The following is a 27841-nucleotide window of genomic DNA, read 5'->3' on the forward strand; positions in this document are numbered from 1 at the left end:
TCCAAAAAAAATAAAATAAAATCTTTAAAAAATATAAATAAATAAATAAATAAATAAATAAATAAATAAATAAATACACTAAGGAATGAGCAATACACTTGCTCAAGCAGAAGAATGAATCAGGCTCTCCAAAGACGCTGTTTTTTTTTTTTTTTTAAGATTTTATTCACTTATTTATGAGAGACACAGAGAAAGAGAGAGAGGCAGAGACACAGGCAGGGGGAAAAGCAGGATCCATGCAGGGAGCATGACATGGGACTCGATCCGGGGACTCCAGGATCACACCCCTGGCCACAGGCAGGCACTAAACCACTGAGCCCCCAGGAATCCCCAAGACCCTTTGTTTTAAATCACCTATTAAGAAGACCAAAGAAAAATGTGGAAAAGGACATGGCCTGGGGATCCATGGGACCCCAACAAGTGGGATGATATGTACATTAAGGGGACCCCATAAGGAGAGGAGTGAAAGGGGGCAGAGAGTTTACGTGAAGAGCTAAAGGCTTCTACTTCACACATATGTGGAAAGAGGCAAATTCAACAAGCTCAGTAAACTCAAAGTAGGATAAATGTCAAGACAGAAACACAGTGACACATTACAATTAATCTATCAGAGATGCCCGGGGGGCTTAGCGGTTGAGCGTCTGCCTTTGGCTCAGGGCATGATCCCAGGTCCGGGGAAGGAGTCCCACTCTGGGCTCACTGCGAGGAGCCGGCTTCTCCCTCTGTCTATGTCTCTGCTTCTCTGTGTGTCTCTCATGAATAAATAAATAGAATCTTTAATATATATGCATATACATATGTGTGTATATATATAAAACTCATCCATCAAAAATCAGAAGTGAAAAGAGAATTTTAAACCAACATGACAAAATCTACTCATCTTCTACAAGGGAGCCTCTATAGTATACTACTGAAATTTTCAGTAGACGTTACAACATAAAACTCTGCTCATGTGAATATTTAAAAGGGCACCTGGGTAGCTCAGTCAGTTACCCATCCACCTTCAACTCGGGTAACGATCCCAGCATCCTGGGATAGAACCCCATGTCATGCTCCCTGCTCAGCAGAGAGTCTGCTTCTCTGTCTCCCTCTCCCTCTCCCTCTCCCTCTTCACCTGCTTGTGCGCTCTCAAGTAAACACATAAAATATTTTTAAAAAATATAATAAAATTAAAAATCTACATACTAAACTGAATTAAAGTATGGGATGCCTGGGGGGCTCAACGGTTGAGCATCTGCCTTTGGTCAGGCGGTGATCCGCGGGTCCAGGAATGAAGTCCCACATCGGGCTCTCCACAAGGAGCCTGGTTCACCCTCTGCCTATTCTCTGCCTCTCTGTGTGTGTGTGTGTGTGTGTGTGTGTGTGTGTGTCTCTTATAAATAAATAAATAAATAAATAAATAAATAAATAAATAAATAAATAGGGCAGCCCAGGTGGCTCAGCGATTTGGCGCCGCCTTCAGCCCAGAGCACGATCCTGGGTTCCAGGATCGAGTTCCCACGTCGGGCTCCCTGCATGGAGCCTGCTTCTCCCTCTGCCTCTCTCTCTCTATGTCTCATAAATAAATAAAATCTTTAAAATAAATAATAAAAATAAAAATAAAAATAAAAATAAAAATAAAAATAAAAATAAAAATAAATAAATAGGGATCCCTGGGTGGTGCAGCGGTTTGGCGCCTGCCTGCCTTTGGCCCAGGGTGCGATCCCGAAGACCCGGGATCGAATCCCACGTCGGGGTCCCGGTGCATGGAGCCTGCTCTCCCTCTGCCTGTGTCTCTGCCTCTCTCTCTCTCTGTGTGACTATCATAAATAAATAAAAATTTAAAAAAAATTTAAAAAAAAAATAAATAAAACTTAAAAAATAAATCTTTTAAAAAAAGAATTATTCGAAGTAAAATTATTCTATACGCAAAACATTTTTTCAATATGGGAATTTTACTATCTACTTCACTTCTTACAAAGCACATACATGCCCATGTCATATCAGTACTTTTGATCTAGGGATGCCTGGGTGGCTCAGCAGTTGAGCCCCTGCCTTCAGCTCGGGCATGATCCTGGAGTCCCGGGATCGAGTCTCACATCGGGCTCCCTGCATGGAGCCTGCTTCTCTCTCCCTATGTCTCTGACTCTCTCTCTCTCTCTGTCTGTGTCTCTCATGAATAAATGAATACAACCATAAAAAAATAAAACATAAAGTGCTAGCAAATAAAGGTAGAATAAATAATGTAACTGGCCAAGAACTAGTATGCAAATCTTAAATAATTCAGGCAAGGATCATCAAGGGACTTTATCTGATGAAATCACTGAGTTTCTAATTTTGTCTGATTAAGATTAAAGCCTCCATAACAGTGGAATGCATAAATCAGAAATCATGGGATGTCTGTCTCTAGTGTTCCTGGGATTTCTGCACCAAAACCCGTATGGCCACCACAACTCTGGCACACTTCCCACACGAGGCAAAACAGAACTTAGAAAAGAGTTAGTTAGCATCAAGTTCTTCAGAAACAGGGAGATTTCCCCAAGGTCCTCAAAACGATGGAAAACCTCTCAGATTGTGGAGGCCCTCCCACTCCCATGGGAGTCTCCTGGCCCTCCCTGTGGATGTGATGGACCATAACTGGACCTGAAGGAGAATCCTTAAGAGAATAAAAGAGCATGATAATGTTGCATAATAGATGTCCCTTTGGAAGAGACAGAGAAATAAAACTGGGCTTCCCCAACTGACTTTGATTCAAGGAGAGCTACTGGAACCGCACTTCAGGGTCTATCGTCCTCCTTTAGATTTGGACCTCAACTTCTGTCATCTGCTTCACATATTCCCACCTACCTGGATGGATGGCTACTGTCTTCTTTGTCTTCAGATCCCAAGGTTCCTTCCTTTGCTCCAAAAAGGAGACCAAATCTGGCTTTGATACAATTAGACCTGTTTATTAAAAAAGAGAATAGAAGTATTGCTGGAGATTCTTTCAATCCACTATTGTGCTCAATAGAGAAGAGAGGCCATTGTAAAATAACAGAAGATGATTTCCAAACACTGTTGACCAACAGCCACTTTAGAACAGGTAGGGTATCAAATATTCACATCCTGACTTCGGTTTCCAAGTACTACTGATATAATAATGAGTAAAAATTGGAGTTTAAATGTGGGCAATAAGGGCAGCCCGTGTGGCTCAGCGGTTTAGCGCCGTCTTCAGCCCAGGGCGTGATCCTAGAGACCTGGGATCGAGTCCCACGTCGGGCTCCCTGCATGGAGCCTGTCTCTCCCTCTGCCTGTGTGAGTCTCTGCCTCTCTCTCTCTCTCTCTGTGTGTGTGTGTGTGTCTCTAATAAATAAATAAAAATCTTAAAAAAAACATGTGGGCAATACCATTTTATGCTGCTCAATGTTTAGAATTGCCACTAATCTACAGAAATGATGTTACCCCCTTAAGGAAGGGGAAGCTAAAGCTGAAAAGCAAATATCATTAAGATTTTTCTCTAAACCTACAACCCCAGGTCACCCGGGTGGCTCGGCGGTTGAGCATCTGCTTAAGCATCTGCCTTTGGCTCAGGGTGTGGTCCCGGAGTCCCGGGATCAAGTCCCACGTCAAGATCCTTGCTTCCTCTGCTCCCCCCCGCCCATGAATAAATAAAAATTTTTTAAAAAATCCTAAAACCCCAACTTATTTTTAAATTTTTAAAAAAAAATTTTTTTTAAATTTATTTATGATAGTCACAGAGAGAGAGAGAGAGGCAGAGACACAGGCAGAGGGAGAAGCAGGCTCCATGCACCGGGAGCCCGATGTGGGATTCGATCCCGGGTCTCCAGGATCGCGCCCTGGGCCAAAGGCAGGCGCCAAACCGCTGCGCCACCCAGGGATCCCTAAAACCCCAACTTATGTTCCTTACTGCATGGACTGGGTTCCAGTCATGCAATGAGGAATCACCCAAGAGACAGTCTTCAAAGGAAGGAATGAAGAGTTTGTTGAGTTGGTTTGGTTGAGTTGATTTGGGAAATCTCAAAGCAGTTATTCTCACCCACGAAGAGGAGGTGTCCATAGTTCTCTAACATCACATCTCTGTATAATTCCCGCTGAGTATGGTTCAGACATCTCCACTCCTCCGGAGAGAATTCTACGGCCACATCCCTGAATGTCAGCAGTCCCTGCAATAAATACCACAGTTACCAAATGGCCATTGACAAGAGTTCACAATGTACCTAAGATGAAAGAGGGAGTTAGTGTCACCAGCTAGAACCAATGATCTGACCCTTTCTGCTTACCTGCTTATCAATGCCAACCTTAGTCTCTCACATTTTACTTAACCTCTCTTTCCACTTTATCCTTTACTGAGGCCAAAACACCTCATGGGCAGTCTCCCGTGGTGAAACAGAAACTATCCAATGAAGAAGGGGAATGACTGCCCCGAGGAAGTGTTTGGCCTGGCGCAGGTTGAGGCAGACAGACTAAGGTGTAACCCATGGAGTCATCTACAGTTACTTTTACCTCATTATAATACTAAAATTCTCCATGCATGGAGGACAAACATCATTTACCTAAAGTACAAAGTATTTTCTTAACGTCTATATGCAACCTTATGCCAGCTCTACATAAGGTAACAGGCTACCCTTTCTAAATATCCACCCTAACCCCCCCATAATAGGAAATCATTTATCATTTCCCCTTGCTCTGTGAGTCTCTGCTTTGGAAGTTATACCCTATAATCTTATTTGTGGCAAATCAAGATCCCTGTGTGTGAGAATCCCATGTAGTGTAGTTTCCATCTGTGACTCACCAAGCAGTGAACTCATGTCATTTGAGCTATTTTAGAACTAGTTCTGTCTTACAGAAGTCTCCTGCTTTCTGCAGTAAAATAATATTTAACATGGTATTAGGCTCTAATGTACTAACTTTGAGGTCAGAGGATAGCATGTGATCCACAAAACTTATAAATACTGTGTGTTGGGGATCCCTGGGTGGCTCAGCGGTTTAGCTCCTGCCTTCAGCCCAGGGCGTGATCCTGGAATCCTGGGATTGAGTCCCGAATTGGGCTCCCTGCATGGAGCCTGCCGCTCCCTCTGCCTGCGTCTCAGCCTCTCTCTCTCTCTCTCTCTCTCTCTCTCTGTGTCTCTCATGAATGAATAAAATCTTTAAATAAATACATAAATACATAAATACTGTGTGTTGATCCAATTGAAGTTGCATATTGAAAGCATCAACTTAGGTATACACATTATTGAATACTATGTTTATATCATACAGTTGTTTATTTTTCTTACAGGGAAAGTTTTGGTGGGCTACAAATGTAATCATCAACTTTTCTTTTTTTTTAAATAGTAGCTCTCTCTGCTACTCCTACTGCTTGTGCTCACGCGCTCTCTCTCAAATAAACAAATAAAGAATCTTTAAAAAAAACGTGACAGAGCAGCAAATTGTCATGGTGACAAATTTAAGAAACACTGTCAATGACCTGAGACTATAAATCTCTTTGTGGATAATGATGTTTCTTTCATTCACCCTATCTATACAAAGACATGATATAGATACAAAACAGCTATTATTTGAGTCTAGCACAATGAGGGAATACAAGCAAAAAATGTTTGCCTTTAAACCAGAAGTGTGGGACGCCTGGGTGGCTCAGCAGTTGAGTCTCGGCCTTTCGCTCCAGACGTGATTCCAGTTCTCAGGATGGAGTCCCAGGATGGAGTCCCTGGACAGAGCCCCAGGATGGAGTCCCAGGTCGGGCTCCCCTCAAAGAGCCTGCTCTCCCTCTGCCTATATCTCTGTCTCTCTCTGTGTGTCTCTCATGAGTAAATAAATAAAAGCTTTTTAAAAAAAGGAGTATGTCAGTGACATAAGTGTGGAATATAATAAAAACTCACAGGATAGAAGTCTGGTTGATGGAGAACCTCCACTCCCTGAAGTCGATATGATCAACTACATGAAGCTGAGTTTTCATTTGTCCAGTGGAAACTGCTTGGTGTGGGTTGGGAGTAAAAGGTCAAGAAACTATCCATGAGACATTTTTGGTGGAAAAAATCCTTTTTTTATTAACGCTCAGGGATATGACCCTTGGGCAGAAAAAGCTGCAGTGTGATTTTGAGGAAGCATGGATTATATGCTTTTAAGCCGGGGGGTGGGGGGCTGCGCAGTATAGGTAAAATAAGTTTCTAAAGGGATTTACATCTGTTCAAGAGGACTTCTAGGATCCTGGGAGTCTGGCTACCATCAAGCTAAGGTTGCTTTTTGCCTCAAGCAAAGCATTAACACTAAGGCAGCTGTGAATTCCCTGAGAAAAGTCAGACTCTGCTTGTCTCAAGTATTATCTATCAGTGAGCTGCAAATCTCACTACGGACGTTTCATTTTACCTACATTTCTTTTGCTTTGTTCTCCTAAGAAACTACAAGCAAAGAGAAACTCAGAAGAAAGAAGTTTCCAGGTGAAAAGGGATGGTTTCTGCACATTGCTCAGCAAATCCAAGATCCTTACAAATAGAAAAGGAAAATAGGATCATTGCAGCCGAGACATCTAGCAGAGCATCAAACCAAAAGAAGTTAACACCAGCTGTAATGAAACGTTGATATCCGTGCCTAAGGAACACTGAAGGACCCATTACTACTGGTGTTGAGGAAGGGACAGGCAGGGCTCACCAAAAATCCCAGAAATGGGGAGCCTAAGAAACCACAGATAAGGGAACATAAACAGACCAACTCGTTTGTTTTAAACATCAGAGATGAGATAGCGAAAGGAGAAGTAATCGTGGTGCTATCAGTGGTGATGTCAAGATTTAAGTCCCCGGGTCAGGTGTCTATACAAGATCAAACATAAAAGCCTTCATTGGCAACCAGTTTGAAACCCCTCTCACTCTAGACAGCTTTCTTTCTGTTCTCACCCTCACTTGGTAAACTATCACTTCACCCTTTTGTGTCTACGAGAGTCATTCTTCCACTCTTCTTCCACTCGGCAGACAAGAACCCTGCAACATGTGTTCTCCATAGACGCTGCTTTTAGGCAAACAGGCTTGAGCAATGGAATGCAGAAAGAGCCAGTGACCACCTGGCTGAATGCAGACAGGCCCATCAGGCAACCCACCCTGAAGTGTCCAGAGGCCTGAACTAGCCAATGGGCTTCTCACAACCAGGTACACTTCCCCAAAAAAGGGAAGATTCCATTTGTTGCCATATGTCCTCATCTTCCCCCTTTAACCACAGCCCCCACCCTCTATACGTCTTTGCAGACAGCCTCTCCTCTGTGGTCCTACCTGCAGCTCCCTCCAGCTCCCTCGTTGTCTATTCAATGTGAACTTCTAGCTCCTTTGTTCTGCCTCAGGTGAATTCTCTCACTTCCTCTGCTACCAGCTTCTAACTGATGGTCGCCCTATATTTAGGGGCCCACTTTCAATCAAGAGACACCCCATTTAGGCACCACATTCTTGTGGCCCCTGAAGAGTAAATCAGACTGTAAACTATGAATACTCTTCATTTATACAAACTTCAGTTGTGGAGGCCGAGAAAAATTAAGGCCATTCCACCTCAAGTTTAGCATTAGCACAAGTACAGCCATCTTAGGCCCTTAGGAATGAGCTGCACTTTACAGGAAAACCTGCAGAATGTCCTAGGCAGGGAATCCCATATCGGAAAGACCATAAAGCTCAGATGCCCAGAAAGACCATAAAGCTCAGAATGCCCTTGGCAGAAACCGAACAGAGTCACAGACGGTTTCCATTTCCTGTAACAGCTAGTATATTTTAAATATAGTACCTTCTCCATGTTCTAAACAGTAAGACTGGGCCCCCGTTTGTTCTCAGAGAATATTCCTTTTTTTTTTTTTTTTTTTTGGATCTTATATCCACTGTGTTTATTCTTTACTTTGGGGGATTCCTGGGTGGCTCAGTAGTTTAGCGCCTGCCTTCGGCACAGGGTGTGATCCTGGTATCCCGGGATCCAGTCCCACGTCAGGCTCCCTGCATGGAGCCTGCGTCTCCCTCTGCCTGTGTCTCTGCCTCTATCTCTCTCTGTGTCTCTCATGAATAAATTCATAAAATCTAAAGAAAAAAAATGATTCTTTAACTCAACACCGTCCCCGTGGATCTCTCACAAAGGAATTATTTTCAATACTTGCACACAGGTCTGTAATTCAAAGTGACAACCGTTGATGGCCTACTGAGAGCCAGATTGGGGAGAAGGGATAAAAGGCTCTGGTTAATAGGGAGAAGTGGTCTAAAGACCTGATCTTGAGTGTCATTTCTGAAAAGGTTTAAAAATTAGGTGCAAACATAAAGCAGAAACATCAGAACTAGAAAAACCAATGTTTGTAATATCTAAATCTGAGGAATTTGGGGAGAAAAGGAGGACATGGCCTCTGACCTGGGATGCAAGGATTACCTGACAACTGGCCATTTCTTCTGTCACCTCCTTTTCTAGAGCTCTTTCTCAGAAAAGATTCCAGAAATTACAGCTGCATCAGGAAAAAATGCCTTTAAAGCCACCAGCAGGGATCCCTGGGTGGCGCAGCGGTTTGGTGCTTGCCTTTGGCCCAGGGCGCGATCCCGGAGATCCGGAATCGAGTCCCATGTCGGGCTCCCGGTGCATGGAGCCTGCTTCTCCCTCTGCTTCTCCCTCTGCCTATGTCTCTCTCTCTGTGTGACTATCATAAACAAATAAAATTAAAAAAATAAAAATAAAAAAAAAAATAAAGCCACCAGCAGAGCCTCTTGTAAGCGGCTCACCTTCAGGTAGGACTTTGAAATGCAAAGGTCCAACTTCCTCATCCTTTGTGTCAGGAGCAATTCAGAACTGATTTTCTCCCTGGAGACCAATCTTTTTTTTTTTTTTTTTTAATAATTTTTAAAAAAATTTTTATTTATTATAGTCACACACACACACAGAGAGAGGCAGAGAGAGAAGCCGGCCCCATGCACCGGGAGCTCGACGTGGGATTCGATCCAGGGTGTCCAGGATCGCGCCCTGGGCCAAAGGCAGGCGCCAAATCGCTGCGCCACCCAGGGATCCCCCTGGAGACCAATCTTTGAGTTTTTCCTTCTCTGCTTTCAGGGGGCCTACGCTTCCACAGATGCAGATTCCACTGGAAGCTAGGAAAAGTGTGCTGCATGGAACTGACCCTTCCAGGCTCATGTGCATTTAATTAAAACAACACTTGTTTCCACCCTCACGGAATGACGGAATGGGGGGGGGCACTAGATATGATTCTTTTTGAACTCCACACATGATCCTATTGGGAGGCATTTGGAGAGGCGACCAGGCCAAAACGAATAACCGTTCCTTTTGGTTGTTATCCAGATTTAAATCCATGTCTTCTCCAGTGATCAGTTTCTGGAATTTACACTTTCTCCCTCTTGCAGTTACGCGGAGGAAAACGCCCTTACAAGTGGAGCTTTCCCTTATAAGTAAACAAATGTGTGTTGAAAAAGGCACCTTCTACTGGGTTTCAGAGCTTTTCCTTTGTTTCTTTAAAATAATCCTTAGGTGGGACCCCTGGGTGACTCAGGGGTTAAGTGTCTGCCTTCCCCTCAGGGTGTGATCCTGGATTCCGGAAACAAGGCCCACATCCCGCATCTCCTGCATTGGGCTCCCTGCATGGAGTCTGCTCCTCCTCCCTCTGCCTCTGTCTCTGTCTCTCTGTGTGTCTCTTGTGGATAAATAAAATCTTAAAATAAATAAAATAAAATAAAATAAATAAATAAAATAAAATAAAATAATAAAATAAAGTAAAATAAAATAAAAAAATAAAATAAAATAAAATAAAATAAAATAAAATAAAAAAATCCTTAGGCCAAAGAGACATGTTTCGTGGCGACAAAATGCTCCCTTTCCATAGGAAAGTTTATTTTCATAAGTCCCTGCCAAATAATGTTACAAATTGAATGTACTTTTTAAAATTCCCATTGATGGGACACCAGCGTGACTCAGTGGTTGAGCTTCTGCCTTCCACTCAGGGTGTGATCCCTGGGTTCTGGGATCAAGTCCTACATCAAGCTCCCCACAGGGAGTCTGCTTCTCCCTCTGCCTATGTCTCTGCCTCTTTTCTGTGTCTCTCATGCGTGAATTAAAAAAGAGAAATCTTTAAAAAAATAAGTAAATAAAAAGAAATTCCCATTGATGTAAAGTGTTGGGGTTTGGAGCCAGTTGCCAAGAAGGAATTCTTGAGACATCTTTAGTGCAGAAAGGTGGTTTTGTTAAAGCACAGGGACAGGACCCATGGGCAGGAAGAGCTGCACTGGGGTTGCAACAGGTGACTGATTATATAGTTCCAAGTTGGGAGAGAAGAAATGGCCCGTTGTTTGGAAAGCCTGGTGTCCTGGGTCAGAGGCCATGTCCTCTTTCTCTCCAGAAATTCCTCACATATAAAAATTGCAAACACTGATTTTTCTAGTTTTCATGTTTCTGCTTTATGTTAGGGGCAGCATGAGCCTCCAAAGCATTTTGAAAACAAGGCTTCCAGGATGTCGACAGGGCTAGCTATTTTTTTTTTAAGATTTTATTTATTCATGAGAGACATAGAGAGAGGGAGACATACAGACAGAGGGAGAAGCAGGCTCCCCACAGGTAGCCCGATGTGGGACTCGAAGCCGGGACTCTAGGATCACGCCCCCAGCCTAAGTCAGAGGCTCAACCGCTGAGCGACCCAGGTGTTCCAGGGGCTAGCTCCTTTGAAGGAAGGACACTTAGTACTCTTCAATAAATCCTGTCACGAGACACCTCAGATGTATATTGGTGGGCTATATGTCGGAAGAAAATTGCTAACATGTATCTTGGGAGGTAGAGATAAAGGTAGTTTCCAAAGGAATTTTTATATGTTAAAGTAAACACAAAGGAGACACTTGGGTGGCTCAGTCTGTGAAATGTCTGCCTTGGGTTCACATCATAATCTGAGGGTCCTGAGATCTAGTCTTGGATGGGGGCTCCCTGCTCAGTGGGGAATCTGCTTCTCCCTCTCCCTCTGCTTCTACCCCCAGGTCACTCACTCTCTCTCTTTCATTATTTATAAATAAAATCTTTACAAAAATAAAAAATAGACTCATAGATGGGGGGGGGGGGAAGGACAGGAGGAGGGGGTAGTGATAGAATAATGTTATTGTATGATTGTCTTTTGCCCTAAGCAAAGTGTCAACATCTAGATAGTTGCGCTCCGAGAGGAAGGTCACTCTACTTAGTTCAAGGACTTGTCAATAGGCTGCAGGCAGTAAGGAAATTTAACTTTTTCTTTTGCCTTTGTTTCCCACATCACCATCAGTAGTAAATGAGAATTCTAATTCCTCAATATTTTTATTAAAATTGGGTATTATCTGGGGCAGCCTGGGTGGCTCATCGGTTTAGTGCGGCCTTCGGCCCAGGGCCTGATCCTGAAGACCTGGGATCGAGTCCTGCGTCGGGCTCCCTGCATGGACCCTGCTTCTCCCTCTGCCTGTGTGTCTGCCTCTCTCTCTGTGTCTATGAATAAATAAATAAAATCTTAAAAAAATAAAAATCAAAAATAAAATAAAATACAATTGGGTATTATCGTGTCTTCGTTATTTTAGCCATTCTAGAAAATAATCAATGGTTTCTCACTGTAAAATATGAAGTAGTCTTACTATGGTTGTCCGGGTGATTGAACTTGAAACCAATTAAAAGTATGAAGTTAAAGAAAATCAAAATGTCTGCATTAAAACATCTGCATTAAGGGATCCCTGGGTGGCGCAGCGGTTTGGCCCCTGCCTTTGGCCCAGTGCGTGATCCTGGAGACCCGGGATCGAATCCCACATCAGGCTCCCGGTGCATGGAGCCTGTTTCTCCTGTGTCTCTGCCTCTCTCTCTCTGTATGACTATCATAAAAAAAAAAAAAAAAATTAAAACATCTGCATTAACACATCAGTGAGGCAGGCAGCCCCTGTGGCTCAGTGGTTTGGCGCCGCCTGCAGCCTGGAGTATGATCCTGGAGACCTGGGATCGAGTCCTACATTGGGCTCCCTGCATGGAGTAGGCTTCTCCCTCTGCCTGTGTCTCTGCCTCTCTCTCTGTGTCTATGAATAAATAAATGAAATCTTAAAAAAAAATAAAAAAAAAGACCCATCTTTATAAAACAAACAAACAAACAAAACAAAACAACAGTGAGGCATGATGTTAAACCTGGTAACCTTTTTTCTCTTTTGGGAATCTTCCCCTCCTCCCTTCTTAGACTTTTTTTTTTCTTTTTTTTTTAAGGAAACTGATCCCAACTGAAAACATTATAAACTGAGCTTGTAGCACAAACCCAATTCCTGTTGAAACCAGATAGCTCCTGATGAAGTGGAAGAGCAAGATTCTTGTCTCAAGGAATCCAAGAATGAATCTCAAAGACAGAGGAGAGTGAATAAAGCCATAAAGTTTTATTAAGCAAGGATACAGAAAAAGCTCTCAAGAGTGAGAGGGGTCCTGACAGGATTGTCAACGTGGGCCTCCAAGGACAGTCTTTTATTTAGAACTGACCAGGTGGGACACCTGACTGTCTCAGCAGTTGAGTCCTGCCTTGGGCTCAGGGCGTGATCCCGGAGTCCCAGGATTAAGTCCGGCATCAGGCTCCAGGCATGCAGTCTGCTCCTCCCTCTGCCTATGTGTGTCTCTCTCTCCTCTCTCTCTCTCTGTCTCTCATGAATAAATAAAATCTTAAAATATGTATATATATACATACATCTTATTTTCTATAAGTATTGCTCTTTCTTGGTATAGCTGAAAACAAGCACACAGCTATAAAATGAAATGGATTATTAGATTTCACTAAATGTCTGAATTAATCCTTGGCCCACCTGCCTCACATCCCTCTAATTTCAATTAAGAGGTCAGTGTGGACACTCTAGACACAACACAGGTGGAAAATTGTCTGAGATGCATATGCTGTAGCTTGGAAAGAAATTGAGGAGATACAGAAGAACTGGAGATAATTAAAAAATAAAACAAATACAATTTATCTTTGTGTACTCACAGTCAGGTATGCAACCCAGAAACAGGTTTCCTCTTTCCACATGAAGAAGTCATGCAATTATTCTTCCTATGATTTTCCTCTCTCATGTCTTGCCTCATGTTGGAATATTTTCCTCCTACTTATGGGGTATCTATTACATACGCAGTACTGCCATGTGTGGATATTCATTTAAACATCAAAAGAACCCCTCCATTCCGACGTGGGATTCAATCTGTTATTAGGATCCATGGGTAGAGTGCTTTGGAGTTCCTGGGTAAGTCCAGAATGAGCCATTGAAACAAAAACAGATTAAGTAAACTCTGTGGGGATCTTCTCTAAAGTGTGCACAGGGCAGCCCAGGTGGCTCTGCGGTTTAGCGCCTGCCTTTGGCCTGAGGTGTGATCCTGGAGTCCCGGGATCGGGATCGAGTCCCACATTGGGCTCCCTGCATGGAGCCTGCTTCTCCCTCTGCCTGTGTCTCTATCTCTCTCTCTTTCTCTGTCTCATGAATAAATAAATAAAATCTTAAAAAAAAAAAATACAGTGTGCACAGGGGGAATGCCTAGGGTGCCTGGGAAGATGGTTGATCTCAAGGGGGTGGTTGAGGTATCATATCAGTAGTTATTATTATCCTGTGACTCTGCAGGGTGTTATTTGGGGAATGCACTAGTGAAAAGGTCTTGTGTCAGTTCACGTCCCCTGCAAACCACCTGACTACACAGAATGGATGTCAGGTAGCACTATCATGGAGGAGTTTACCTAAACAGCCAATAATACCTTTAAAATCATCTGTAATATATTCATCTTGTTGTCCCAAGTGTTAAAAGGAGGAGAAAATGATGCAATACATAAACTGTGGGAAATATAGCCATGCCTTATAAAAAGTCTGAGGCCACTGAGAAAAGGGATTACTAGTTGTATTATGTCACTCTGTTACCAAATGGGTGGTAGATACTGTCTGTGGTCTGCATTTTTTTTTCTTAGAGACTTTATTTATTTACTCATGAGAGATAGAGACACAGAAAGAGGCAGACATAAGCAGAGGGAGAAGCAGGCTTCCTGTGGGAACCTGATGTGGGACTTGATCTCAAGACCCAGGGATCTTGACCTGCGCCAAAGGCAGATGCCCACTATTGAGCCACCCAGGCATCCCTGTGGTCTGCATTCTTTTTTTTTTTTTTTTTTTTTTTTAATGATAGTCACACAGAGAGAGAGAGAGAGAGAGAGGCAGAGACACAGGCAGAGGGAGAAGCAGGCTCCATGCACCGGGAGCCAGATGTGGGATTCGATCCCGGTCTCCAGGATCGCGCCCTGGGCCAAAGGCAGGCGCCAAACCGCTACGCCACCCAGGGATCCCTGTGGTCTACATTCTTAAAGTAAGGTAGGGAATTAGTGGTGGCCAGATAATACATCATTCATTACATATCAGTGTTAACACATTAAAAATCATTATATTCTATTCATTAAAATAGAGGAAGGGGCTGGGCTTTTGTGGGAAAATACAGGATGTAGCTGGTTTTGACTGGAATTGTGTCTGTGCTACCAGCTTTGTTCATCATGTTTTCAGGGTGGAACTGGGTTCCTGAAACAAAAGGCTAAGAAAGGGGAGAGGAGGTTTGCAGAACAGAGGAAAAGGGATGCTTAGTTTAAGTCCTGCTGCTGTTTTAATGCAGCCATTTTGATTTTGTTCAAGTTTATGCTTTTAAGTGGTTTCAGTTTGAGTCATCAGGACAACTGTAGGAAGACCATTTCATATTTTACGGTGAGAAACCACTCAGTATTTTCTAGAATGACTAAAATGGAGAAAAAATTTCAAAGGAGAGTGTTGACAAATTAGAATTCTCATATATTGGTGGTGGGAGGGCAATATGCACATTCACTGTGGAAAACAGTGTGGCAGGTGGTGGGGACAGATAGCCAGCTGAGGACAAAGCACAAGCCCAGGGCAGCACCTTGACAAGTTCCTTGAAACAGGCAGAGGGACATTCCTCTATGGACACAACTCTCTCGGTGTTAATACTTTGCTAAGGGCAAAAGGAAATCTTAGCTTGACCCCCAGGACCCTAGAAGTCTACTTTTTTTTTTTTTTTTTTTTTATTTAAGACTTTTATTTATTGGGCAGCCTGGGTGTCTCAGCGGCTTAGCGCCATCGCAGGACCACCACCTGAACCAAAGGCAGACACTCAATATCTGAGCCAGCCAGGTGCCCCAACAGTTGTACTTTACAATTACAGTTCGTTTTTTTTTTTTTTTTTTTTTAAGATTTTATTTATTTATTCATGACAGGCACAGAGAGAGAAAGAGAGGCAGAGACACAGGCAGAGGGAGAAGCAGGCTTCATGCAGGGAGCCTGACATGGGACTCCAGCCTGGGTCTCTGGGATCACACCCCGGGCTGAAGGTGGCACTAAGCTGCTGGGCCACTAGGGCTACCCTACAATTACAGTTCTGCAAGCTGACTTGCTGACAGATCCATAGAGAAGATATTGAGTCCAACATTCCTGTTGCTGACGGGGTCCTGGGATATCAGCCAAGGAAAACACTTGTCCTTTAGGGCCCACCTGAATGCTTATCAGCTCTGTGTAGGCCAGGAGTAAGAAAACGCACAAATAAATGCTATTATATATATAAGGTCCCGGATAACACAGAATGCTCTTAAAAAAGAAGAGACTTGCTGTTTAGAATATGAAAAAGATTTAAATAAAAAAAAGAATATGAAAAAGATACTCTATTTAAACTATACTAGGTAGGGACGCCTCGGTGGCTCAGTGGTTGAGAGTCTGTCTTTGGCTCAGGGCGTGGTCCCAGAGTCCCAGGATCCAGTCCCATGCCTGGCTCCCCTCGAGGAGCCTGACTCTCCCTCTGCCTGTGTCTCTGCCTCTCTCTCTGTGTCTCTCGTGAATAAATAAATAAAAATTTTGAACATATGTAAATATATACGAGGTATTACAAGACAGTGAAAGTATATGTGACTGAAATTTGTATAAATCCACTGTGTTCTCAGAATTCAATTAATATTCTGGTTTTATATTTGAGGAGGACAAAAACATATCAGTAACAACAGTCCCCTTGATGAAGTTTTGGAATATGGGTTAGGTCCAGAGCCAACAACCAAGAAAGAATTCTTGAGACATCTTTTGGTGCTAAATGGTGGTTCTATTAAAGCACAAGGACAGGGCCTGCGGGCAGGAAGAGTCCCCAGCCTGGGCCTGTGAGGGGTGGCTGATTATTCACCTGGGAGTTGGGAGGGGTTTGAGGATAGCATACTCTCTAAGGAATTCTGGAAGCAAGGTTTCCAGGACCTTGAATGGGCTGGCAATTGTTGGGAAAAGGCCACGTATTACCGTCTAATAAAACCTGAGTCATGAGACCCTTCACAAGGATATATCTGTGGGTCATGTGCTGGGGGGATGATCGCCAACATCTACCTTGGGGGTGTAGAAATAAAGGACATTTCTAAAAGAATTTTCAAAGGTTAAAGTAGACTAACAGGCTCCTGGGGGTCAGGCAAAGATTGCCTTTTGCCCTACGCAAAGTAAGACCATCGAGACAGTTGAGTGCAGAGAGGAATGTCCCTCTGCCTGTTTCAAGGACTTGTCAATGTGCTGGCCCTGGCTCATCATTTGTCCTCAGCTAGCCCTCTGTTCCCCATCTCTTTAGGCACTGCTACTAGTTTGTTTCCTACAGTTAATGTTACCTTCCTTTCCTTGGCTTGCTCCTCTCTGCCAGACTTCTCCCTATAAAATTCATACTTTCTTATCTTTCCTAAGATCTTAGACAGGTTTACTGAAGGATGTGCAGAAACTATTACATTTAAACAGTAAACTTCTGGGATCCCTGGGTGGCGCAGTGGTTTAGCGCCTGCCTTTGGGATCCTGGAGACCTGGGATCGAGTCCCACGTCGGGCTCCCAGTGCATGGAGCCTGCTTCTCCCTCTGCCTATGTCTCTGCCTCTCTCTCTCTGTGACTATCATAAATTAAAAAAAAAAAAAAAAATAAATAAATAAATAAATAAATAAACAGGAAACTTCTGAATTCTTTCCCTTGTAGTTTCTAATGAGAACAAAAGCAAAAGAAATGTTCCCTGATAAATACTTGAGATGGGAGGTGTCTGAGAGGACTGAAGGAATTCACAACTGCCTTAATGTTAATGCTTTGTTAGAGGCCAAAAGCAACTTTTGTTTAGCAATAGCCAGACCTCCAGGATCCTGCAAATCTTCATTAATATATGAAAGTCTCTTTAGAAATTCCCCTTATCTTTGCCCCCACCTTAAAAGTATATAATCATGGGCTTTTCAAAAGGATACTGCAGGTCTTTCTGCCCTCCAGTGTGGTCCTGTCCCTATGTTTTAATATAAACAGCTTTTTGCAACAAAATATTCTCAGAATACCTTTTTGATCCTTAGCTCCAGGCCCACATCACATTAGTTTCCAATGGACAATGAATGCTCTCACGGTCATGCAGTGAGATATTTACTTCTGGGAGTGGAGGCTCTCAATCAGACCTCCATCTTGTGGGTTTCTATGTTACTCCATACTTAGTGTCATAGTTATCCTTCTTTTCTTTTCTTTTCTTTTTTTTTTTTAGATTTTATTTATTTATTCATGAGAGGCACAAAGAGAGAGGCAGAGACCTAGGCAGAGGGAGAAGGAGTCTCCATGTGTGCTGCAGACTCCATCCCAGGCCCCAGGAATCCTGACCAGAGCCAAAAGCAGATGCTGTAGCACTGAGCCACCCATGCACTCCTAGATTTAACTTTCTATTTACTTCTTTGTATTTAAAAGAAAAACAACACACAAGAATCACATAATTAGGGCATCTGGGTGGCTGAAAGTTTGAGCAACTGCCTTTGGCTCAGGTTGTGGTCACGGGGTCTTAGGATCGAGTCCCACATCCCACTCCCTGTACAGAGTCTATATCTCCTTCTGCTGATGTCTCTGTCTCTCTCTCTCTCCATTTCTCTCATGAATAAATAATAAAATCTTAAAAAAAAGATCACAAAATTAGCATGTTTGTCTTAAAAGCCTGAAAGGTAGTATAAAGACAGATAGAAAATATACCAGGTGTGTTAGTCACCCAAAGGAAACTTGATTTACTGCCAATGAGGAGACAATGGAGAATAATATCCCAAGCAGAGAGTCACAGAGCAAGGGGAAAGGTTTCCTGTTGATTAGGGTTAGGCTGGATGTTTAGAAAGAGGGACCTTGTCATCATATGTAGAGCTTGGCATAAGGCCCCAACAGTTGTACACATACCTTGTGTGTTTGTGGGACCCAGGAAATCTAACAAAAAATCCGCTACCCCTGGACAAGCAGAGCAGGACTAACTCCATTTTGTGCTACACCCGCCATCTCATGTAAAACCCCCCACACGACCTGCCTATTGTTTAAGGCACTCCCTCACCCTAGCTTAGCTATTAAGCACACCCTTATCAGAAACCAGCACACCTAATTAGGAATGAGGGACCTCTGACCTTTAACCAGCCAAGGAATGAAAACCCCTCTTTTGCCCCCCAAAACTGCGCGCAAATTCTAACCAGAATAATAGCCTAGTTCAAATGGTCACTATAGGGTGAATCTTGATTCAATTGGCCACCTGCGTGTGCACCAACATGACTGTGCAACTTTCTGCGTAAGTTACAATCTCATTGGCCACTGGCCCCTATAACACTGCTGTGCTTCTTAGTCTCGGGGTCCAAGCCCCTGCTCTGCTGTATGGAGAATACTTGGACCCAAGCTCGAGCTTGTAAATAAACCCTCGTGTACTTGCATTGGTGTCGGCTCCTTGGTGGTTTCTCGGATTCGCAATCTTGGGCACAACATGTTATGTAACTGAGGTTGGAAATTTTGGTAATAGAATGAGGTAAAAGTAATTATAGGTTACCCCAGAGGTTACTGTTTGTTACCTTTATAAAGAGTAAGTTAGGGGTTTAGCTCAATTGGGCTGGCTCAAGGTCTTCCTCAGGTGATGCAGTTTTACTTAATCAATAAAGAATTCTTGAGAGGTCTTTGGTGCACAAAAGTGATTGTTTTAAAGCATGGGGTCAGGACCCACCAGTAAAAGGAGTTGCTGTTGCTGCTGCAGCCTGCTGCCCGCTGTCTGCTGGCGCCACTTGCCCAGAGACTATGAGGACCAACTGATCATATATTCTGCGGTAGGAAAAGTAAAGATAAAGGAAGTTCCAAATGGATTTTGTCGACCACGGCAGCCCGGGTGGCACAGCAGGTTTAGCTCTGCCTTCAACCCAGGTCGTGATCCTGGAGACCCGGGATCCACTCCCAAGACGGTCTCCCTGCATGTAGCCTGCCTCTCCCTCTGCCTGTGTCTCTGTCTCTCTCTCTCTCTCTCCTTCTCTCTCTCCCTTCCCCGACCCCTCTGTGTCTCTCATGAGTAAATAAATAAAATCTTAAAAAAAAAAAAAAAAACACTCAACCTGACACAATGGCCTTGTTATTGTCAAACTAAGGTTGTTTTTCCCACTAGTAAGGCATTCACCTTAAGAGAGTTGAGTACTTTCTGGAGGAACTTTATACTCTGACTTATGTATTTGTCAATGGGTTGCATTTTTTTTTTTAATGGGTTGGATTTTATAGGGACATTTAATGTTATATACATTTCTTTCTGCCTTTGTTTCCCACATCAAGATCAGTCCTTACCTTTCCTTGGATAGTTTCTGTTTCCATCACAGGAGACTCTGCCCATCGGGTGTTTTGCCTGAAGTAAAAGATGTGGTAGAAAGAGAGGGTAAGTAAAATGTGGGACAAAGGTTGGAGAGTACAAGCAGGTAAACAGTGAAGGTCAGGTCTTGGGGTCTAGCTGGTGACATTAATGCTGTCTTTCATCTTTAGGACCTTTGTGAACTCTGCCTAAGGCTTCTTGGTAACTGTGATTGGTATTTATTACAGGGACTGCTGACATTCAGGGATGTGGCCAAAGAATTCTCTCAGGAGGAGTAGATATGTCTGAACGACACTCAGCGGATACTTTACAGGATGTGGTGTTAGAGAACTACGGACACCTCCTCCTCTTGGGTGAGGATCACTCCTTCCAGATTTTCCATAACACACTCAAGGTTTCCTTCCTTCCTTTGAAGACTGTCTCTTGGAAGTTTCCTCTTTGAATGATTGGAATTTGGATCTGGGCAGTGAAGGAAAAAAGTTGTGTCTAGTAGCGTGGGACCCAGGAAATCTAACAAAAATCCCCTACCCCTGGACAAGCAGAGCAGGACTAACTCCATTTTGTGCTACACTCATCTCATGTAAAACCCCCCCACACGACCTGCCTATTGTTTAAGGCACTCCCTCACCCTAGCTTAGCTATTAAGCACACTTTCATCAGAAACCAGCACACCTAATTAGGAATGAGGGACCTCTGACCTTTAACCAGCCAAGGAATGAAAACCCCTCTTTTGCCCCCCAAAACTGCGGCAAGTTCTAACCAGAATAATAGGCTAGTTCAAATGGTCACTATAAGGTGAATCGTAATTCAATGGCCACCTGCGTGTAGACCAACATGACTGTGCAACTTTCTACGTATGTTACAATCTCATTGGCCACTGGCCCCTATAACACTGCTGTGCTTCTTAGTCTCAGGGTCCAAGCCCCTGCTCTGCTGTATGGAGTATACTTGGACCCAAGCTCAAACTTGTAAATAAACCCTCGTGTACTTGCATCGGTGTCGGCTCCTTGGTGGTTTCTCGGATTCGCAATCTTGGGCACAACAGTAGTGGAGAAAAGTCTTCACATTGCTTCCTTTTCAGCTTTAACTTCCCCTTCCTTAAGGTAACATCATCGCTTCTGTAGATGAATGGGAATTCTATACAATAGGGCAAAAAATAGTACTGTCCATAACTTAAACTCCAATTTACACCTTTTATTCTTGTGTCAAGTACTTGGCTGTGGAGGTCAATTCTGAACATTGGACATCTCTCCTGTGTGTTCTAAAGGGGCAGTTGGGGGACGCCTGGGTGGCTCAATGGTTGAGCGTCTGCTTTCGCCTTGGGATGTGATCCTGGAGTCCTGGGATCGAGTCTCACATCGGGCTACCCGCATGGAGCCTGCTTCTCCCTCTGCCTATGTCTCTGCCTCTCTCTGTGTGCCTCTCGTGAATAAATAAAATCTTTTAAAAAGGAAATAAACCTTTTTTCTTAACTCCAGCATTTATAGCATTAAAAAAAATCAAATAAATCTAGACCCAGCGTGGAAGTCTAGTGATGAAAATTAGCAGAAATAAACAATATAACATAACCAAAATATAAAACAGGATAAAAATTAAAGTAGGAGCAGTTCCTGGGTGATTCAATCAGTTAAGCACCTGACTTCAGCTCAGGTCATGATCTCAGGGCCTGTGGTGGGCTCCCTGCTCAGTGGGGAGTCTGCTTCTCCCTCTCCCTTTTCCCTTCCCCCCAAACTCATGTATTGTCTCTCTCAAATAAATAAATAAATAAATATAATAAGAATAAAAATAATGAAAAGCTAAATAAAATTAAAAAAATAAGGTTCTTTACGGTTTTCTATAAATTAAGTCATCTGGGAACAGAGAAAGGTTTAGTTTCTTTCCTTATTATTTTTTTTAAAGACCCCCAGGACCCTGGGATCATGACCTGAGCCAAAGGCAGATGCTCAACCACTGAGCCACAGAGGCACCCTAGTTTTTCCTTACCAATTGGATTCCCTTTATGTATTTTTTTCTGACCTACTGTTTCAGACTAGAATATATAATGCTGTGTTGAATGGAAGTGGTAAAGTCACTTCTTTACCTTGCTTCTGATCAAATAGAATGTTCAGTCACTTACTATTGAATAAGTTAGACTTCACCTTTTGGTATGTATGTGGCCTTTATCAGGTGAGGGTAGTCTTCTTCTATTCCTACTGTTGAGTGTTTTTTATCTTGAACCACTGTCCCAAATGCTCAGATTCTTGTTCTGTGTGCATTAATAGGATTATGTCATGTTTGATCTTCTTTCTGTTAATGTGCAGTCTGAAATTGATAGATTTCCATATCTTGAAACATCCTTGATTATCAGGAAGAATTACCACTTGATCATGTTGTAAAATAGTAAAATGTTCTTTTGATTCGAGTTGTTTAATTAATTGTGGACTTTGTAGGACTCCTTGTCGCAGGTAGTACCTGGTCATCTTCTTTGCTTGTAGTGTCTTCCTCTGGCTGTGATAACCTATAAATGCTGATGTCACAGAGAGTGTTTGATGTTTCACTTCTCTTCACTCCTTGGAAATGTTGGAGGAGATCATGAAGTACTTTCTCATTAAATGTTTGTTTGAATTATCCGGTGAATTCATCTGACACAGGGCTTTTCTTTCTTAGGGTGTTATTTTATTTTATTTTATTTATTGCTTTTTCAAGCTACTCAGTAGTTGTAGATCAGCTGAGATTGTTTTTTTCTAATATTTCCCCATGGTGGAGTCAGGTAGGTTATACCTTTTTTGAAATTTATACATGCTTTTTTGATACCTATTTACTGGCATAGTAATTATGCATCATCACCTCTCATAATTACTTTATTCCTAAGGTATCACTGATACTGTGTCTGCTTTCATTTCTTCTGGTTTTAGTTGGTTTTCTCTCTTTCATTCTTACCTGATTCAGTTAAAAGTATGTCATTTTTATTGATCTTTTCTTACAAGCAACTCTTCCTATCGTAGATATTTTACTGCTTTTACTACAACCTATTTGGTTGATTTCTATTTTAAGTTTAAATTTCTTTCTCTCTGCCAATTGTGAGCCGAAATGGTACTTTTCCTGATTTTTTTGAGGTGTAGGAAAGTAACGCATGCTACAGCATGACAATAGAAATACCTATTACGCCATGTGGTGACTACATTGTACGCAAGTGCATTTGTTCATGGAAGAATAAAGTCCTGGTGATTCCTTCTCAGCCATCTTGCTGAAGTTCTCTAATTTTAATTTTGCATTTTAGGAGTTTTCATTATACTCATCTGAAAGTAGTAAATGGGATGATTTTGCTTTTCTCTTATTTGATATCTTTCAGCTATATCTTCACATGGCACCCAGAGCTTCCTGCCAAAGCTGTGTGTAGACGCTTCTTTCCAAAAATTAGAAGTGTTTTCTGAAAGCTCCAAACTTATTGTACATAAGAGTGTCCCTATAGGAGGGAATCCTCGTAAATATAATGAAAGCATGAAAGCTCTTAACCAGACCCCCCAGTGTTGGTGGTAATCAGAGAATTGATGTGTGGGGGAAAAAAAAACATACAGATGTAATAAACCAGCGAACACGTTTAGCCAGTCATCAAGACTAAATATACAGGACACCCGGGTGGCTCAGCAGTTGTGTGTCTGTCTTTGGCTTGGGGCGTGATCCCTGGGTCCTGGGATCCAGTCCCACGTTGGGTTCCTTGCATAGAGCCTGCTTCTCCCTCTGCCCGTGTCTCTGCTTCTCTATCTGTGTCTCTCATGAATAAATAAATAAGATCTTTTAAAAAGAAAAAGATACATTTGCAAGGAATGTGGCAAAGCCTTTGATGGGCCCTCAATGCTACCTCAACATCAGCAAATCCATGGTAGAGAGAAACCTTACAAATGTGAAGAATGTGGTAAAATGTAGAAGTACCTCTGATTATTATATGGACATAGGTGAATCCATTCGGGAGAGAAACTTGACAGTTACATTTGCAAAAAGAATGTGGCAAGCCCTTTAACTATCACTCAAGCCTTACTGAACTTCAGAGAATCTACACTGGAGAGAAACCTTACAAATGTAAATACTGTGGCAGGGGCTTTAAATTCCACTCAATTCTTATTGGACATCACAGGATTCATACTGGAGAGAAACCTTACAAATGTTCAGAGTGTGGCAAGGCCTTTAATGAGCACTCAACTTTGACTCAACATCACAGAACTCATAGAGGAGAGAAACCTTACAAGTGTAAAGAATATGGCAAGGCTTTTAGGCAGTACCCAAACCTTATTCAACATCACAAAATTCACACTGGAGAAAAACCTTACCAATGTCAAGAATGTGGTAAGGCCTTTAGTCAGCGGTCAGGCCTCATGATACATTACATAATTCGTACTGGAGAGAAACCTTACCAATGTAAAGAATGTGGGAAGGCCTTTAACCGTCGCTCAACCCTTACTCAACAGAATTCATTCTGGACAGAAACCTTACCAATGCGAAAAATGTGACAAGGCCTTTATCCAGATCTCAGGCCTTATTCAACGTCAGAGAATTCATTTGTGAGAAAACCTTACCCGTGTAAACATACAGGAAGGCCTCTAATCATATTTCAATACCTACTCATTATCACATAATTCATAACGCAGCAAACCTGAAAATGTTTAAAATTTGAGAAAATTTTTAAGGACTGCTCACCACTTAGTCCACATCAGAGACTTCATATTAGAGAATAACCTTAAAATGGTTAAGAATGTGGCCAGGTCTTTAAGCAACGCTAACACTGACTTCTGATCAGGGAAGGTATACTGGAGAGGATTTTTCCTGAAGCTCTCTGAAAACTATATGCAAATCATTGGATGTAAAGAAATCATCATAACAGTTCATGTATAGACAAGCTTAGTGCTGAGCTCTATCGGCCAATGTAAAGATTACCAAAGGAATTTCAACTGGAAGCCAGGAAGATTTGTGAGGTTGCCTGTACTTGCCCTTACTCTATCTGAAGATCCTTCAAGACCAATAGCTAGAAATATGCTCAACTGGCTACCATTAGACCTCAGAAACTGCCTTAACATTTGGTCTAATTACTAACCATTCCCATTTAGTAACATTAATTCTATCAATGGGCTAACTTAAAAATACACCTGCATCGTCGCCTCTTCTTCTTTCAAATTTATTCAAGTTACTTAACAAATAGTGTTTTATTCGCTCATGGGATAGAGTTTAGGGATTCATCAGTTGCATCTAACTCCCAGCACTCATTACATCTAGTGCCCTCCTTAAGGTTCATCACCTAGTTTACCCCATTCCCCTGTTGAAATGAGTTTGATTAAACTGACCTATTGTTAGGAGCAAAATACTGGATCAATGGCATGAAACAATCTACCAGGTCAACTTCTAACATGTGAGACTCTTGAAGTTTCAGATGGGGGAATTGCAGGAGTGCAGGACAGTCTCTATGCTGCCCCCACCACCACTTCCCGAATGTGCCACATTGGCCTTGTGAGGATTTTGAGTTGAGGGTACTTGGGATCCTGCAGGCTTGAGAGAACCTTTACTCCGTCCCTTAAACACACCGTAGATTCTAAATTGGGGGGTGAGGTCTTTCCCAGAATAAGAGTTATTAACAGAGTTTATCTCAGTGACCCATCTCTAAGGCAGGACAAAGATGTCATTACCAAATATGTGCCCTTCTTATTGCCGTGTGAAATGTTTTCCTTTCCTCTGAAGCTCCAGGCCCCCAGTCCTTTTTCCTTAGTTCAGCATGACATTGGCTCCTCATCTTGCCTGACAGTCTTTGGAATTTCCACATCTATGGAATTCCTGTATGGATTCCTGTGGATTCCTTGTATGTACACCTATTAAGTTTGTCACCTTTTAATCTGTCTGACGTCGATTTCATTCCTACTCCAGCTGGAAGGATCTTTGAAGGGACAAGAATTCTTGTTCTCAGACAGAGGATTTGATTTTAATGCCTCATTTCCAGATATGCTATAGAAAGCATAAAAAGATGGTGGAGCAGTAGGAGGTACATGTCCAGGAGTTGATATTGTTGAGCTCACTTTTTGCCACTATTTCAGAAGGTCCCTTTTTGTTTCCTGCATAGATATTATCTTGTGTTTACTTTAAATTTTCTAAGTAGCAGTCAAAATATGTAACCCATTCAGTTTGTTTAGTTGAATAGATCGCTCTCTCTTGAGGAGCATATGTAAGTACACAAATTAAGTCTTTCAGGCAGTCTTCATTTAGGCCACTTGAGCATTAAATCACCCTTCAGTAGAATTTTCTATTTATTTAGACACTTGCAAATAGGTAATCCATATGTGTTAACATGACTCCCACCAGATGGTTGGAAGGTGCATCTCCATCCCTTTTCTTCCTATAGTGATGGTTTATTTTCCATCCTAGTGGGTTGAAAGGTGCAGCACCTAAAGGAGTTTAGCTGGAAATGAGTGTGCTAATTAGAGTGATCTTACCCCTTCAAGTGTCCCTCTGGAGATGGTTGATTGTATTTTGTTTTGTGTTTTCCTGGAGTTAGCCTGGCTAAATTCAAAGTGCTGAGAATGCTAAGTGGCTGATTCTTCTATGTTTTCCCTGATGGACCAGCTGAATTATTTGTGTTGAATTCATTGTTTTTGTTTTTTTTTAATATTTTAAAGCCTGTGTTTTTATTTTTTTGAGAGAGAGGCTGTGTGCATAAGCAGGGTTGTGGAGGGGCAGAGCGAGAAGGAGAGAGAGAATCCAAAGCAGGTTGCAAGTCCTGTGCAGAGCTTGATGTGGGGCTCAATCTCACAACCTTGAGATCTTGATCCGAACTAAAATCAAGAGTCAGACACCCAACATGCTGAGCTACTGAGGCACCCTTTGAATCCACTTTTATTTCATTTTTGAGATTTTATTTATTTATTTGACAGAGCAAATGATAGTGAGAGAGCATGCCCAAGCAGGAGGAGCGGCAGGACAGAGGGAAAGGGAGAGGGAGAAGCAGTCTCCTCGTGGAGCAGGGAGCCTGGTGTGGGGCTTGACCCCAGGACCCTTGGATCACGACTTGGCCAAAGGCAGACACTTAACTGAATGAGGCACTCAGGTACTCCCTTTTTTTTTTTTTGGCACTCCCCATTTTTAATAACAAATATTGTACAGGTTGGGGAGTTGTACACTTCAGGCCAATGCCATCCACACGATTGATTTATAATATTAATTCATCATTCTTCTATGTTCAAGACCAAAGCATAGGGAAGCCCTGGTGGCTCAGTGGTTTAGCGCTGCCTTCAATCCCGGGTGTAATCCTGGAGTCCAGGAATGGAGTCCCACGTCGGGCTTCCTGCATGGAGCCTGTTTCTCCCTCTGCCTCTTTCTCTCTGTCTCTCATGAATAGATAAATAAAATATTTATTTTAAAAAAAAAACGACCAAAGCACATAAATGCTACTGTACGGCTCAGAGGCAAAATATATTTCTCCTGTATATATTTTATAAGATTTTATTTATTGGGATCCCTGGGTGGCGCAGCGGTTTGGCTCCTGCCTTTGGCCCAGGGCGCGATCCTGGAGACCTGGGATCGAATCCCACGTCAGGCTCCCGGTGCATGGAGCCTGCTTCTCCCTCTGCCTGTGTCTCTGCCTCTCTCTCTCTCTCTTCCCCGTGTGACTATCATAAATAAATTTTTAAAAATTAAAAAAAAAAAAAGATTTTATTTATTGGGCAACCCAGGTGGCGCAGCAGTTTAGCGCCGCCTTCAGGCCAGGGCCTGATCCTGGAGACCCAGAATCAAGTCCCGTGTCAGGCTGCCTGCATGGAGCCTGCTTCTCCCCCTGCCTGTGTTCTGCCTCTCTATCATGAATAAATGAATAACAAATCTTAAAAAAAAAAAAAAAAAAGATTTTATTTATTCATGAGAGACACACAGAGAGAGGCAATGATATAGGCAGAGGGAGAAACAGGCTCCTCACAGGGAACATGATTCCCAGGACCCTGGGATCACCACCTGAGCCAAAGGCAGATGCTCCACCACTGTGCCACCCAGGTGTCCCCCCTCCTGAGTATTTGAAGAAATGTTTCCTTTCAAGAAAATCTGAGAAATATAATAATCCTCCCTTGCTTTCACTAAAGCAAAAGGACCTCCTTCATTCTTTCATGCAGTGATTTACTGGTTCCTACTGATTTCCAGATTAGATCACTATAGTAAATTATCTTACTTTCAGGTACCCCTGAAAGTAACGCCTGAGATCCATGTTTGTGTTGTGTTCTTAATTAAGCAAGAATAATAAAT

General features: G+C 42.5%; 3 protein-coding genes and 1 pseudogene across 14 annotated transcripts in view; 1 reads left to right on the plus strand and 3 right to left on the minus strand.

Moving 5' to 3' along the window:
- The window catches only part of LOC144280351 (uncharacterized), a 236571-nt gene extending 233659 nt beyond the window's left edge, over positions 1–2912 (minus strand). Inside the window, exon 1 of the mRNA XM_077842299.1 lies at positions 2827–2912. The gene's annotated coding sequence lies outside the window, so the exon portion shown is untranslated. The remainder of the gene's footprint in view (positions 1–2826) is intronic.
- The window catches only part of LOC144324804 (uncharacterized), a 39836-nt gene extending 20774 nt beyond the window's left edge, over positions 1–19062 (minus strand). Inside the window, exons 1-3 of the mRNA XM_077916200.1 lie at positions 18971–19062; positions 4016–4142; positions 2827–2922 (exon numbers count right to left, since the gene is read on the minus strand). Coding sequence (XP_077772326.1) covers positions 2827–2922; positions 4016–4049 — 130 coding nt within the window. The 5' untranslated portion in view covers positions 4050–4142; positions 18971–19062. The remainder of the gene's footprint in view (positions 1–2826; positions 2923–4015; positions 4143–18970) is intronic.
- LOC144324750 (KRAB domain-containing protein 5-like) overlaps positions 11812–27841 on the minus strand; it is a 167336-nt gene continuing 151306 nt past the window's right edge. For 5 of the 12 annotated variants that reach the window (XM_077916107.1, XM_077916097.1, XM_077916089.1 and 2 more), the window contains 3 exons: positions 20587–20731; positions 19573–19630; positions 12019–13186 (listed from right to left, as the gene is read on the minus strand). In XM_077916107.1, the coding sequence (XP_077772233.1) occupies positions 13106–13186; positions 19573–19630; positions 20587–20731 (284 nt within the window). In that variant the 3' untranslated portion in view covers positions 12019–13105. Of the gene's footprint in view, positions 13187–18970; positions 19066–19571; positions 19631–20582; positions 20732–27841 lie in introns of those variants that run through there. The other 7 variants (XM_077916083.1, XM_077916141.1, XM_077916062.1 and 4 more) reach the window with 7 other exon arrangements.
- On the plus strand, positions 22717–24136 carry LOC144295843 (uncharacterized; annotated as a pseudogene).

The sequence above is a fragment of the Canis aureus genome, chromosome 1 (genome assembly GCF_053574225.1).
Source record: "Canis aureus isolate CA01 chromosome 1, VMU_Caureus_v.1.0, whole genome shotgun sequence".
In the NCBI taxonomy this organism is placed as follows: Eukaryota; Metazoa; Chordata; class Mammalia; order Carnivora; family Canidae; genus Canis; species Canis aureus.